Source organism: Enhydra lutris, unplaced genomic scaffold (genome assembly GCF_002288905.1).
Source record: "Enhydra lutris kenyoni isolate GAN:26980312 unplaced genomic scaffold, ASM228890v2 scaffoldscaffold39, whole genome shotgun sequence".
Classification (NCBI taxonomy): domain Eukaryota; kingdom Metazoa; phylum Chordata; class Mammalia; order Carnivora; family Mustelidae; genus Enhydra; species Enhydra lutris.
The window spans coordinates 14081625-14096505 of record NW_019154123.1 but is presented as its reverse complement, the minus strand read 5'-3'; the positions used below and the strand labels follow the sequence as shown (position 1 = coordinate 14096505).

General features: G+C 35.0%; 1 protein-coding gene across 1 annotated transcript in view; it reads left to right on the top strand.

Annotated features, from left to right (window-relative positions):
- Nucleotides 1-14881, top strand: part of LOC111155119 (phosphoinositide-3-kinase regulatory subunit 4) — an 81187-nt gene that overhangs the window by 35013 nt on the left and 31293 nt on the right. Inside the window, exon 9 of the mRNA XM_022515184.1 lies at nt 226-429. Coding sequence (XP_022370892.1) covers nt 226-429 — 204 coding nt within the window. The remainder of the gene's footprint in view (nt 1-225; nt 430-14881) is intronic.

Genomic DNA, 14881 nt, shown 5'->3' with positions numbered 1-14881 from the left:
TGGAAGACACAGATGTGTACTCACATGCTAAAAATGTAAAGAAAAACCTTAGCTCTTATAGGTCAGTAGTAATCTTTTTTCTTTGAAGAAAAAATTGCAGATGTTGATATCTCCCATTTTCTGAGGAAATGATATTAACTTTGCACAAGTTGTATTTACTGAATATGAAAATAACTGTACTATATGTTGTATCTTTGGCTGATTCTTTTTATTTTCCTAATATAGATTGAAAGGAAACTTGTTCTGCTCAGTGTTTTAAAAGAGCCAGTAAGTCGTTCTATATTTGATTATGCTTTGAGGTCTAAAGATATTACTAGCTTGTTCAGACATCTTCACATGCGCCAGAAGAAACGAAATGGGTCTCTTCCTGACTGCCCTCCACCGGAGGATCCTGTCATAGCACAGCTTCTGAAGAAATTGCTCTCACAGGTTGTATTACCTTTCTGAAATCTTACATTTAAACACAAATTTCATAAAAACATTCAAGCATCCATTTAGTTATTAAAAATACTTTTGGTTATTTAGGTTGCATCATAACAAATGAGTAAATAAACCTGGCAAATATATACATTTGCCTTGGCATCTAGGAGATACTAGGATGATGATAAGGCATTGGTTTGAGCTCTATAAGGAATCATGGTAGACCTATTAAGTTTCTTTTGTGATTATTGCATGTACAAATAAGGGAGAGAGTACATACAACCTTAAATTTGATTAATATTCTTGGTTCAGTTCCATATTTCACCAAAAAAAAAAAAAAAAGGAAAAAAATTCAATTAGAAGAAACATTGCAAAGCACAGATATAGGACAGAGAGATCCTAATTTATTTCAGTCCAAATTTAGAGTTTTCTCACTACATGCAAACAGCTGAAATAACTGGGATTTATAATACATCTTAGATTGAATAAACCAGTTACTCCTGTATATTGAAAGCCTATGATTTGGATCAATTACCAAATCTTGTTAGAACTAGGAAGTAATCTATTTATTATACTTGGAATTAGTAAGTCCTCTTTAGAAATAGTCCAGATTCCGTGTCCTGTTTTAAAAGGGTTATATGGAACTTAAAGAAGTCAAGATAGAAATGAAAATGGTAGAAATAAAGACTACAGTTTCTGAATAAATGCCCCATGAGCTAGAAAGTAAATGAGTAAAGTTATTAAAAAATAACTTCAATGACTATATTTAAGTCTGTAGGACATTTTGGTTAAGAGAATACTTGTCAGTCATGTCTTACCTAACAAGAAGATGAGAAAATGTTTCAGTTGTCTGAGAGAATTTGATAAATTTGAAGATATAAATCCTTTCTTGTATTAGTCACTAAATATCCAGTGCTGTTTCATGCTTCTGTGTTGGTTTGGGTGATTGAATATCCCATAGGAGCCTGGTCAATAACCATTTTGGTTCTTCTGGGTCTCAGTTTGCCTGGAGGCTGGAACTGCTTCTCAGTGTCCCTTCCAGGCCAGTGGTTCTGTTTCTTGTATTTTAGAAGACTTAATTTGATGTGACTTGAATTACCAAAGAGCTTTTTCTTTGGGTTTTCTTTTAACCTTGGCTTGTACATTAGATGTATTTTATATTTTAGAAAGCAATTTATGGAAAATTAGATATTGAATCACATTTCCTTATTGTTTCTCTTGAGTAAGTAATCCTTATCAAAAAGATTTTAGCATGCAATAAAAACCACCCCAATTTAGCTGTTTCTTTGGGCTTAGATGGTGTGATTCTTTGTATTTCTCTCTTCTACAAATCCTGTGTATTAAATTAAAAGCTTCTATACTAAAATTTCTTCGTAAGTCATTAGTTACTTAGGGCCACTCTAGCCATCAGTTCTTACTTTTCACCTTGCTGTGTGTATAGGTTTTGCCAATGCCATGGGTAAAAGGAGGGAGGGGAAGGAAGCAGTTTTCATAGCTTTTTTATTTTCTGCTTCCTGCTGTCCTCCTAAACCCTTCTACACCATCACAGCTTCCACAGCCAGCCCTCATTATTGGGTACCATGATGAAATCAGTAAAACACACTGACTTGTATTCCTCTGAAATGTTAGTGCTTGATGTATTCATTTGTCTGTCATGTGCACCCTCATTTGTATGACTGGGGAAGGAGGACCATGTTTTCCTGGTTTTATGTTGTTTCTGTGAACAACAGTTTTAGGAGACTCCTAAGGGTTAGTAGTACTCTGTTTCAAGGGACAAGCGCTACTAGTAGGTGGGAGAGCAGGCTAGAATCTTTGAGGTCCTCAGAAGTAACAGCAGATTATTACTGGCTTCCATTTTTTGAGGACCTACAATGAGACTACCACTGCAGGTGGTGCTGTCCATATTTTGTCACTGTCCTTATATAACAAGCTTGAACAACAGGTGTTATCCCCATTTTATAGTTAAGGAGACTGACTCAGTGAGGATAGTTATCTATGCTCACACAGTTTAGTAAGCTTCAAAGCTGACATTGGAACTAAACCCATTTAACTCCTTTACCATGCCATCTCTTTTTTTTTTTTTTTTTTTTTAAGATTTATTTATTTGTCAGAGAGAGCAAGAGCACAAGCGGAGGGGTGGCAGGCAGAGGGAGAAACAGACTCCCTGTTGAGCAGGGAGCCTGATATGGGACTCCATCCCAGGACCCTGGGATCATGACCTGAGCCAAAGGCAGATGCTTAACTGAGCCACCCAGATATCCCAATCACCATGCCATCTTGCCTCAAAATAAGGGACTGGGAGCTAAGGCTGAAAGGCTTGCTTAAGTTTTTTTATGGATTTAGGAAGGGTCCATGTGCAGTTCATCTCTTCCAGCTCCTTGCATGCCTTTTATCTGCCTTCACTTCATTTTGATCCCTGCACTACCTGAGTTTCTTGGGATTACTCACAGAGGCTTGGAGTCAGGGGAGACTTTGGAGGTAGGAATTGAGTCCCTTTTCCTAATGTAGGGATACAGAGGGAAGGATGCTTTTAGCCTCTGCAAATGGGAATTCTGAATACTCCTACAAAATATTTCTTAATTGGGGTTTTACAGTGCTCTTTTGTATAGGACTACACTTCAGATACATAATGGGTGAAATAGGCTTTTCTAGACCATCCTAGTATTGTTTCTGTGGGAAAATATGCTCAGGGTTCTGGGTAACAGACTTTTAAAGTACACTTTTGGAACATATGGAAGTTAGAATCTGCCTGAACTCCAGATTTTCAGCAGAACTTACCATCTGGAGGTGGTACATGGTGGGGCTATTTTAGAATTGCATCTACAAGAGCTGTTTTATTTGTATCCATTTGATCAAGCACTAATACAGGATAAGAATATATATATTTTTTTACATTTTATTTTTAATTTTTAAAAATTTTTTATTTTCAGCATAACAGTATTCATTGTTTTTGCACCACACCCAGTGCTCCATGCAATCCGTGCCCTCTCCAATACCCACCACTGGTTCCCCCAACCTCCCACCCCTCGCCCCTTCAAAACCCTCAGATTGTTTTTCAGAGTCCATAGTCTCTCATGGTTCACCTCCCTTTCCAATTCCCCTCAACTCCCTTCTCCTCTCCATTTCCCCATTATCAAGACAGGAAACAACGTGTGTTGGAGAGGATGTGGAGAAAGGGGAATCCTCTTCCACTGTTGGTGGGAATGCAAGTTGGTGCAGCCACTTTGGAGAACAGTGTGGAGATTCCTCAAAAATAAATAAATAAATAAATAAATAAATAAATAAATAAATAAATAAATAAAATCTTTACTAAAAAAAAAAAAAGAATAAAAAAGAAAAAGGTTTAGAAAGTCTTATTTTTATTTAAAATTTAAAGATTTGAATTGGGTTACAGCATTTTCACATTCCTTTAAGCTAGTTAATGTTAATGGAACAAACAGTATTGAACCTGAGAAAAGTTCAAGAGACTGTTGTGTTATACAACATGTTATGCGTAATATACCACTCAGTAGTGCATGCTTTATTTTCTTAGGTGCAGTGCCGTAAAACATGTGCTAGTAAAGTGAAATATAGTAGAAATGTATACTGACAGGCCTTTACTTTTATTGTAAAAACTCTAACTGATTTTAGCCCAAGTCAGCATTTATAATAAATCGGAAAAAACCTTTTACAGATGTTCGTTTTTTTGGACCACTAACTGGTTCTGGGTTATTTTTTTCTGTTCTCTTTTTTAATCTAATCTTTCAAAATCTGATTTAATCTTTTTTTTTTTTTTTTTTTTTTTTTATTTTTTATAATTTTTTTTTTTTTTTTTTTTTTTTTTTTTTTTTTTTTAAATCTAATGACTTGTGCCCCCCTCCTCTCTTCCCAGTGTAGCATGAACTTCAGGTTTTTGGTTTGTATAAAGCAGTTATTTACCCAACTTGTCAGTGCTTACATCCTTTATCTTCCTAGAAAGCTGACTATCAAAAAATATCTAAATTGAGTGAACTGTTGAGAAATGATTCTGGCTGTTAAAATATTCTGAAATATCTTTTTTTTTTTTTAAACCTTAAACTCTATTTCCTTTTTGCAAATTCACATGCTTCTAGCTTCTGCTACTTTTATATTTCCAATGTACCTTCCCTTTGTTGGGGAAAGTGACCTTGGATATATTCAGGAAATGAGGAGGCTTTGGCTGTGCCTTCCATCCTTTTCCCCATAGATTTATCCTTTTCTTTGGGATCATCATTCTATATTTCATATATGTATGAAAGATGGATAATATTACTAGAAAATACACCTTTTTAATTAATTTTTTTTGAAAGCTTATTTATTTTAGTAGTATCTCACCACCCAGCATGGGGTTCAAACTCACAAACCTGAGATCAAGAGTCACATGCTCTTCCACCTGAGCCAGCTGGGCATCCAGCCTTTTTTATTTATTTTATTTAAAAAAAAATTTTTATACTTTTATTATTTTTTTAAAGATTTTATTTATTCATTTGACAGAGAGAGGGAGAGAGAGTGCACAAGCAGGGGGAGCAATAGACAGAGGGAGAGAGGGAAGCAGGCTCCTTGCTGATCAGGCAGCCTGATGTGGGGCTCAATCCTAGGACTCTGGGAGCATGACCTGAGCTAAAGGCAGATGCTTAACCAACTGAGCCACCCCAATTTCTTTTAAAGTTCAGTAAGTTTTCTTGGAAATCCGGTCTAGTGATTCTTACTACTTTTGGCTACTTATTCCATTTAGAAGTTTGTTTATTAAACTCTTTTATAACATAATGTGGAGAAAGTATTCCTGGGAATTAAAAATTGCATGCATTTGTAATAACTTAGTGGTGGTTTACTGTAATAAATCTAACATTTAAAAAAATCTGACATTAGGTATTTTTTTTAGAAATCTATATCACTCTTCTTAAGGATATATATATATACATATACATATATTTCTCAGAGATATAAATATAAGTATAAATATTTTGGGGGGAGCTTTTTTTCATTGCTTTATTTTTTGAAAGGCCAGGATTGGGAGTTGAAAGGCTAATTATCTATCATAAATCTTGCTTTTCTACAGTTTGAATTAGACAAAAGATACCCTTTTATGCTGGTTTCCACTGGCCAGATTATCAGATAGTTAAATATGTCTAAAAGAAGATGCTCTTGGTTTTGGTTAGTATGCTTATCCTTTTTATTATATACCCATTGACAAGGAGGGTGTTCTTGGGAATAATTAAAGGAAAGATTTCATGAACTCTGTGGGAGAGTAATATTTTTTTAGAGGGGGTTGAAACTACTGGGAAACATGATGACTGCTGGTCAGCCCTGTGACTGTTGAGCATCTTTTCTCAGTCAGTACCCGCTGGCTCTTAGACCCGTAAGCCACAGGTACTTTTTTGATCTAGGAGGTCATCTGACATTTTGGCATCCAAAAGAAGTCTCTGTCATTTTCTAAGTTTTTCTGTCCTGGGTGTATACTATTATTCTTTCAGTATGGAAGACACAGATGTGTACTCACATGCTAAAAATGTAAAGAAAAACCTTAGCTCTTATAGGTCAGTAGTAATCTTTTTTCTTTGAAGAAAAAATTGCAGATGTTGATATCTCCCATTTTCTGAGGAAATGATATTAACTTTGCACAAGTTGTATTTACTGAATATGAAAATAACTGTACTATATGTTGTATCTTTGGCTGATTCTTTTTATTTTCCTAATATAGATTGAAAGGAAACTTGTTCTGCTCAGTGTTTTAAAAGAGCCAGTAAGTCGTTCTATATTTGATTATGCTTTGAGGTCTAAAGATATTACTAGCTTGTTCAGACATCTTCACATGCGCCAGAAGAAACGAAATGGGTCTCTTCCTGACTGCCCTCCACCGGAGGATCCTGTCATAGCACAGCTTCTGAAGAAATTGCTCTCACAGGTTGTATTACCTTTCTGAAATCTTACATTTAAACACAAATTTCATAAAAACATTCAAGCATCCATTTAGTTATTAAAAATACTTTTGGTTATTTAGGTTGCATCATAACAAATGAGTAAATAAACCTGGCAAATATATACATTTGCCTTGGCATCTAGGAGATACTAGGATGATGATAAGGCATTGGTTTGAGCTCTATAAGGAATCATGGTAGACCTATTAAGTTTCTTTTGTGATTATTGCATGTACAAATAAGGGAGAGAGTACATACAACCTTAAATTTGATTAATATTCTTGGTTCAGTTCCATATTTCACCAAAAAAAAAAAAAAAAGGAAAAAAATTCAATTAGAAGAAACATTGCAAAGCACAGATATAGGACAGAGAGATCCTAATTTATTTCAGTCCAAATTTAGAGTTTTCTCACTACATGCAAACAGCTGAAATAACTGGGATTTATAATACATCTTAGATTGAATAAACCAGTTACTCCTGTATATTGAAAGCCTATGATTTGGATCAATTACCAAATCTTGTTAGAACTAGGAAGTAATCTATTTATTATACTTGGAATTAGTAAGTCCTCTTTAGAAATAGTCCAGATTCCGTGTCCTGTTTTAAAAGGGTTATATGGAACTTAAAGAAGTCAAGATAGAAATGAAAATGGTAGAAATAAAGACTACAGTTTCTGAATAAATGCCCCATGAGCTAGAAAGTAAATGAGTAAAGTTATTAAAAAATAACTTCAATGACTATATTTAAGTCTGTAGGACATTTTGGTTAAGAGAATACTTGTCAGTCATGTCTTACCTAACAAGAAGATGAGAAAATGTTTCAGTTGTCTGAGAGAATTTGATAAATTTGAAGATATAAATCCTTTCTTGTATTAGTCACTAAATATCCAGTGCTGTTTCATGCTTCTGTGTTGGTTTGGGTGATTGAATATCCCATAGGAGCCTGGTCAATAACCATTTTGGTTCTTCTGGGTCTCAGTTTGCCTGGAGGCTGGAACTGCTTCTCAGTGTCCCTTCCAGGCCAGTGGTTCTGTTTCTTGTATTTTAGAAGACTTAATTTGATGTGACTTGAATTACCAAAGAGCTTTTTCTTTGGGTTTTCTTTTAACCTTGGCTTGTACATTAGATGTATTTTATATTTTAGAAAGCAATTTATGGAAAATTAGATATTGAATCACATTTCCTTATTGTTTCTCTTGAGTAAGTAATCCTTATCAAAAAGATTTTAGCATGCAATAAAAACCACCCCAATTTAGCTGTTTCTTTGGGCTTAGATGGTGTGATTCTTTGTATTTCTCTCTTCTACAAATCCTGTGTATTAAATTAAAAGCTTCTATACTAAAATTTCTTCGTAAGTCATTAGTTACTTAGGGCCACTCTAGCCATCAGTTCTTACTTTTCACCTTGCTGTGTGTATAGGTTTTGCCAATGCCATGGGTAAAAGGAGGGAGGGGAAGGAAGCAGTTTTCATAGCTTTTTTATTTTCTGCTTCCTGCTGTCCTCCTAAACCCTTCTACACCATCACAGCTTCCACAGCCAGCCCTCATTATTGGGTACCATGATGAAATCAGTAAAACACACTGACTTGTATTCCTCTGAAATGTTAGTGCTTGATGTATTCATTTGTCTGTCATGTGCACCCTCATTTGTATGACTGGGGAAGGAGGACCATGTTTTCCTGGTTTTATGTTGTTTCTGTGAACAACAGTTTTAGGAGACTCCTAAGGGTTAGTAGTACTCTGTTTCAAGGGACAAGCGCTACTAGTAGGTGGGAGAGCAGGCTAGAATCTTTGAGGTCCTCAGAAGTAACAGCAGATTATTACTGGCTTCCATTTTTTGAGGACCTACAATGAGACTACCACTGCAGGTGGTGCTGTCCATATTTTGTCACTGTCCTTATATAACAAGCTTGAACAACAGGTGTTATCCCCATTTTATAGTTAAGGAGACTGACTCAGTGAGGATAGTTATCTATGCTCACACAGTTTAGTAAGCTTCAAAGCTGACATTGGAACTAAACCCATTTAACTCCTTTACCATGCCATCTCTTTTTTTTTTTTTTTTTTTTTAAGATTTATTTATTTGTCAGAGAGAGCAAGAGCACAAGCGGAGGGGTGGCAGGCAGAGGGAGAAACAGACTCCCTGTTGAGCAGGGAGCCTGATATGGGACTCCATCCCAGGACCCTGGGATCATGACCTGAGCCAAAGGCAGATGCTTAACTGAGCCACCCAGATATCCCAATCACCATGCCATCTTGCCTCAAAATAAGGGACTGGGAGCTAAGGCTGAAAGGCTTGCTTAAGTTTTTTTATGGATTTAGGAAGGGTCCATGTGCAGTTCATCTCTTCCAGCTCCTTGCATGCCTTTTATCTGCCTTCACTTCATTTTGATCCCTGCACTACCTGAGTTTCTTGGGATTACTCACAGAGGCTTGGAGTCAGGGGAGACTTTGGAGGTAGGAATTGAGTCCCTTTTCCTAATGTAGGGATACAGAGGGAAGGATGCTTTTAGCCTCTGCAAATGGGAATTCTGAATACTCCTACAAAATATTTCTTAATTGGGGTTTTACAGTGCTCTTTTGTATAGGACTACACTTCAGATACATAATGGGTGAAATAGGCTTTTCTAGACCATCCTAGTATTGTTTCTGTGGGAAAATATGCTCAGGGTTCTGGGTAACAGACTTTTAAAGTACACTTTTGGAACATATGGAAGTTAGAATCTGCCTGAACTCCAGATTTTCAGCAGAACTTACCATCTGGAGGTGGTACATGGTGGGGCTATTTTAGAATTGCATCTACAAGAGCTGTTTTATTTGTATCCATTTGATCAAGCACTAATACAGGATAAGAATATATATATTTTTTTACATTTTATTTTTAATTTTTAAAAATTTTTTATTTTCAGCATAACAGTATTCATTGTTTTTGCACCACACCCAGTGCTCCATGCAATCCGTGCCCTCTCCAATACCCACCACTGGTTCCCCCAACCTCCCACCCCTCGCCCCTTCAAAACCCTCAGATTGTTTTTCAGAGTCCATAGTCTCTCATGGTTCACCTCCCTTTCCAATTCCCCTCAACTCCCTTCTCCTCTCCATTTCCCCATTATCAAGACAGGAAACAACGTGTGTTGGAGAGGATGTGGAGAAAGGGGAATCCTCTTCCACTGTTGGTGGGAATGCAAGTTGGTGCAGCCACTTTGGAGAACAGTGTGGAGATTCCTCAAGAAATTAAAAATAGAGCTTCCCTATGACCCTGCAATTGCACTACTGGGTATTTACCCCAAGGATACAGATGTAGTGAAAAGAAGGGCCATCTGTACCCCAATGTTTATAGCAGCAATGGCCACGGTTGCCAAACTGTGGAAAGAACCAAGATGCCCTTCAACAGATGAATGGATAAAGAAGATATGGTCCATATATACTACAGAGTATTATGCCTCCATCAGAAAGGATGAATACCCAACTTTTGTATCAACATGGATGGGACTGGAAGAGATTATGCTGAGTGAAATAAGTCAAGCAGAGAGAGTCAATTATCATATGGTTTCACTTATTTGTGGAGGATAAGAATATTCTGATTTCACTCCTTTTAAAAAATAAATACTTTAAATTTTTATTTTTATTTTTTAATTTTTTTAAAAAAATATTTATTTGACACAGAGAGAGCACAAACAGGGGGAGCAGCAGGCAAAGGGAGAGGGAGAAGCAGGCTCCCCACTGAGCAGGGAGCCTGACACGGGGCTTGATTACAGGACACCAGGATCATGATCTGAGCTGAAGGCAGCTGCTTAACCAACTGAGCCACCCAGGCACTCCATAAATTTTTAATTTTTTAATGATTTTTTATTTTAATATTTCTGGATTGGTAGTGTAGACACAAGGTGTAAAATTGAAAAAATATTGGAAGATCTATAATAAAATACAGGTTTTCCTATAATCCCTGATCCCCAGCCACCCAGTTTCTTCCTCTGTTGATAATGAATTTTATGTTTTTAGAGTGCTGAATTCCTTTACATAGTGTCAGATTGTTGTGTTGTACAGTTAATTACTTGGAATCAGTTTGATCCTTTTAAGCCTTGCTTTTTTTTTTTTTAATTTTAAATCCAGTTAACATAACAGTGTTATCTTAGTTTCACGTGTGCAATGTAGTGATTCATCAATTTTGTACATTATCCATTGCTCATCAAGATAAGTGTGCTCTTAATTTCCTTCACCTATTTCAGCAATTCCCCCCACTCCCCACCTTTCCATCAGTTCTCTGTAGTTAAGAGTCTGGTTTTTTATTTGTCTCTCTTTTTTCCTGTTTATTTCTTTTGTTTCTTAAATTCTATACGAGGGAAATCATAGGGACTTGTCTTTCTTTGACTAGCTTTTTTTATTTATTTATTTTTTTTTCAATATTCCAAAATTCAATATTCCAACACCCAGTGCTCCATGTAATACCTGCCCTCTATAGTACCTACCACCAGGCTCATCCAACTGCGCCTCCCCCCAAAAAAAACCCTCAGTTTGTTTCTCAGAGTCCACAGTCTCTCATGGTTTGTCTCATGCTCTGACTTCCCCCAACTCATTTCTCCTCTTTTGCTTAGGATTACATTCTTTATGTCTCTCCATGTTGTTGCAAATGACAAGATTTTATTCTTTTTAATGGCTGAGTAATAGTCCATTGTAGATATATATCACATCTTCTTTATCCATTCATCTGTCATTGGACACTTGGACTGCTTCTAAATTTTGGCTATTGTAAATAACACTACAGTAAACATAGGGGTGCATATATCTTTTAGAATTCGTGTTTTTATATTCTTTGGGTTAATACACAGTAGTGGAATTACTGATCATATGGGTAGTTCTAGTTTTAATTTTTTGAGGAACCTCCATACTGTTTGCCACAGGGAAAGTGCCAGTTTGCATTCCTATCAACAGAGCATGAGGGTTCCCTTTTTTCCACATCCTTGTCAGTACTTGTTATTTCTTGTCTTTTTAATTTTAGCCATTCCATCTGGTGTGAGATGATATCTCAGTGGTTTTGATTTGCATTTCCCTGATGACGAAAGATCTTTTCTTGCTGATTGTTGGCCATGTGTATGTCTTCTTTAGAAAAATGTTTGTTCATGTACTCTATTTCTTAATTGGATTATTTCTTTGTTTTGAGTTGTACAAGTTCTTTATATATTTTAGATACTGACTCCTTATTGGATATAACATTTGAAAATATTTTCTCCTATTCATTAGATTTTCTTTTTGTTTTGTTGATGGTTTTGTTGATGTTTCCTTTGCTGTGCAAAAGCTTTTTTATTTTGGTGTAGTCCCAGTAGTTTATATTTGCTTTTGTTTCCCTTTCTTGAGAAGACATTTCTGGGAAAATGTTTCTGTTGTCCATGTCGAAGAAATTATTGCCTATGTTTTCTAAGAGGTTTATTTTTCCAGGTCTCACAATTAGATCTTTAATTTATTTTGAGTTTATTTTTGTGTATGATGTAGGGAAGTGGTCTGGTTTATTGTTGTGAACTTAGTTGTCCAGTTTTCCCAGCGCCATTTATTGAAGAGACTATCTTTTCCCATTGTATATTCTTGCCTCTTTGTCATAGATTAATTGACCATATGAGTATGAGTTTATTTCTGGGTTCTGTATTTTGTTTCATTGATCTATGTGTGTGTTTTTGTGGCAGTATCATACTGTTTTGATTACTGCAGCTTTGTAGTATATCTTAAATTCTGGGAATGTGTTACTTGCAGCTTTGTTCTTCTTTCTCAAGATTGCTTTGGCTGTTTGAGGTTTTTTATGATTCTATACAAATTTTAATATTATTTGTTCTAGTTATGTGAAAAATGTTGGTTTTGTGATAAAGATTGCATTGAATACAGATTGCTGTAGATTGCTTTTAGTAGTATGGACATTTTAACAATATTAAGTTTTCCAATTCATGAGCATAGAATATCTTCCCATTTGTGTTGTCTTCAATTTCTTTCATCAGTGTTGTATAGTTTTCAAGAGTATAGGTTATTCGCCTCCTTGGTTAAATTTATACCTACGCATTTTGTTCCTTTTGGTCCAATTTTAAATGGACTTACTTTCTTAATTTCTTTTTCTGCTGCTCTATTATTAGTGTATAGAAATGCAACAGATTTCTGTGTATTAATTTTATATCCTGCAACTTACCTAGCTCATTTATCAGTGCTGATAATGTTTTGGTGGAGTCTTTAGGGCTTTCTTTGTGTAGTATCATGTTATCTACAAATTGTGACAGTTTTCCTTGTTCCTTACCAATTTGGATGCCTTTTATTTCTTTTTCATGTCCAATTGCTGTAGCTCAGACATCCATTACTATGTTGACTAAAAAGTCATGTGAGTAGACATCCTTATCTTGTACCTGATGTTAGCGGAAAAGCTCTCAGTTTTTCACTATTGAGTGTGATGTTAGCTATGGGTTTTTTTTATATAAGGCCTTTATTATGTTGAGGTAATGTTCCTGCTAAAACATTTTGTTGATAGTTTTTATCATGAATGGATGTTGTATTTTATCAAGTGCTTTTTCTATATCTATTGAGATGATCAATGTATTACATTGATTTGCAAATATTGAACCATCCTTGCATCCTCTGAATAAATCTCACTTGATCATGGTGAATAATTTTTTTAAAATGTATTGTTGAATTCAGTTTGCTAATATTTTGTTGAGGATTTTTATATATGTTGATCAGAAATTTTGGTCTTTAGCTCTCTTTTTGTGGTGTCTTTGTCTGGTTTTATATCATCCCCATAGAATGAATTTGGAAGTTTTCCTTTCTCTTCTATTTTTTTGGACTAGTTTGAGAAGAATAGGTATTAACTGTTCTTTAAATTTTTGGTAGAATTCACCTGTAAAGCCATCTGGTCCTAGAATTTTGTTTGTTGTGAGTGTTTTGCTTACTGATTCAATTTTATTTCTAGTAGTTGGTCTCTTCCAGTTTTCTATTTTTAATGTATTAAATAGACTTCTTATAAAAATACTTTAAACATATAAGTAATGTAAATATTTTATGAAATTTTTCTGTAGTCTGAATTTTTTTTTTGCTCTTACTGTATTTTTGCATTTAGGTTCATAAATGATTTGTTTTTCAGTTTTCCTTTCTTGTAATGTCCTTTAGGTATATATACCAAATACTAAAGAAAGAAATCCTGACTTACAATCTTGTCTTGAAATTACTCCTAATTCTTAACAGTTCACCTGAATGCTTCCTGTTTAAGGATGATTGCTCCTAGTAATGTCAGTTTGCAATTTCTGATTTAGGTGTGTGTCTTATGGGAGTCTGGAAACTCTAATATGATTGTATTATTGTTAAAAAGAAGCTTTTTCCTCCATGGTGCACTTCTGATGTTTTTTATTGAGATAATGCACATACAGAATAATTCACATTTTCATCATCTTGGAAAGAAACCCCATATCCATTAGCAGTTATTCCCCCATTTACTTCTTCCTCTAGCCCCTGGCAACCACTAAATCTACTTTCTGTTTCTAGGAATTTGCCTATTTTGGATCCTTCCTATAAATGGAACTGTACAATATGTGGCATTTTTGTGTCTGGTTTCTTTCACTTAGCAAAATATTTTCAAGGTTGCTCCATGTTATGGCATATATTAATACTTCAGTCCTTTTTATGGTTCTTATGGTGACCCCTTATGTGGACTAAAATGGAGACTTCCCTTTTATGAACTAAAATGTTGTCTAACAGAAAGACTAGAACTCTTGCTACAGCTGTAAAATTGTCTACATTAGGCAAATTTTAGGAGGAAAAGTAAAAATAAATGAAGAATTTCAGGCCAGTATTGGAAAAAATTCAGTCAGGGATCTCTCTATGATTATTGTACTTTAGTACAATTTTATTTTATTGTTTCTTAGCTTTCTAACTTTCTAGAGTTTGTGTCCTGTTTTGACTGTGGGTTGTGAATATTATTTTAAACTCCAGTAGGATCTGGATTAAGGCCTTGGGAATTGCTATTTTATTAATTTTTTTCCATTGGCATAATAAAATCATTCTAGAGGATTCTGTGGATGGTTTGAAAATTAAGAAAAAATTGCAGAACTGTTCCATTTACCAGAATATTTGTTTCACATTGAATTATTTAAATTAATTATTTAGTATTTATTGGCTGTCAGTTTCAAGTATTCTTAAGTGTCTTTGGTAGATTAACTTACTGAAATTTCAAAATAGACAAAAAAAATTTTTCAAAATAGCCTTATAAGATGGATGCTAATAATTATTCTTATTTTCTAGATAAATCAGTAGAGGTTTAGGGAAATTGGGTAATTTGCCCAAGTTTACACGTATAGTAAGTAATAGAATTTCACTGTACTTCGGCAGTCTAACTTTAATTATACTGTTATCCTAGGGTGTATTGCTTGCATTTGCTGCTTAGTCTGCATATATCAATTTCTGAAGTGTGTAGAATGTTTTATGTATCATAGAGTCCCTTCACAAACAGTGTCTCATTTAATATTCTCAACACATCTAAGAGCAAGGTTGAAATAGGTATGCTCTCTTTTACTTAATATTGTA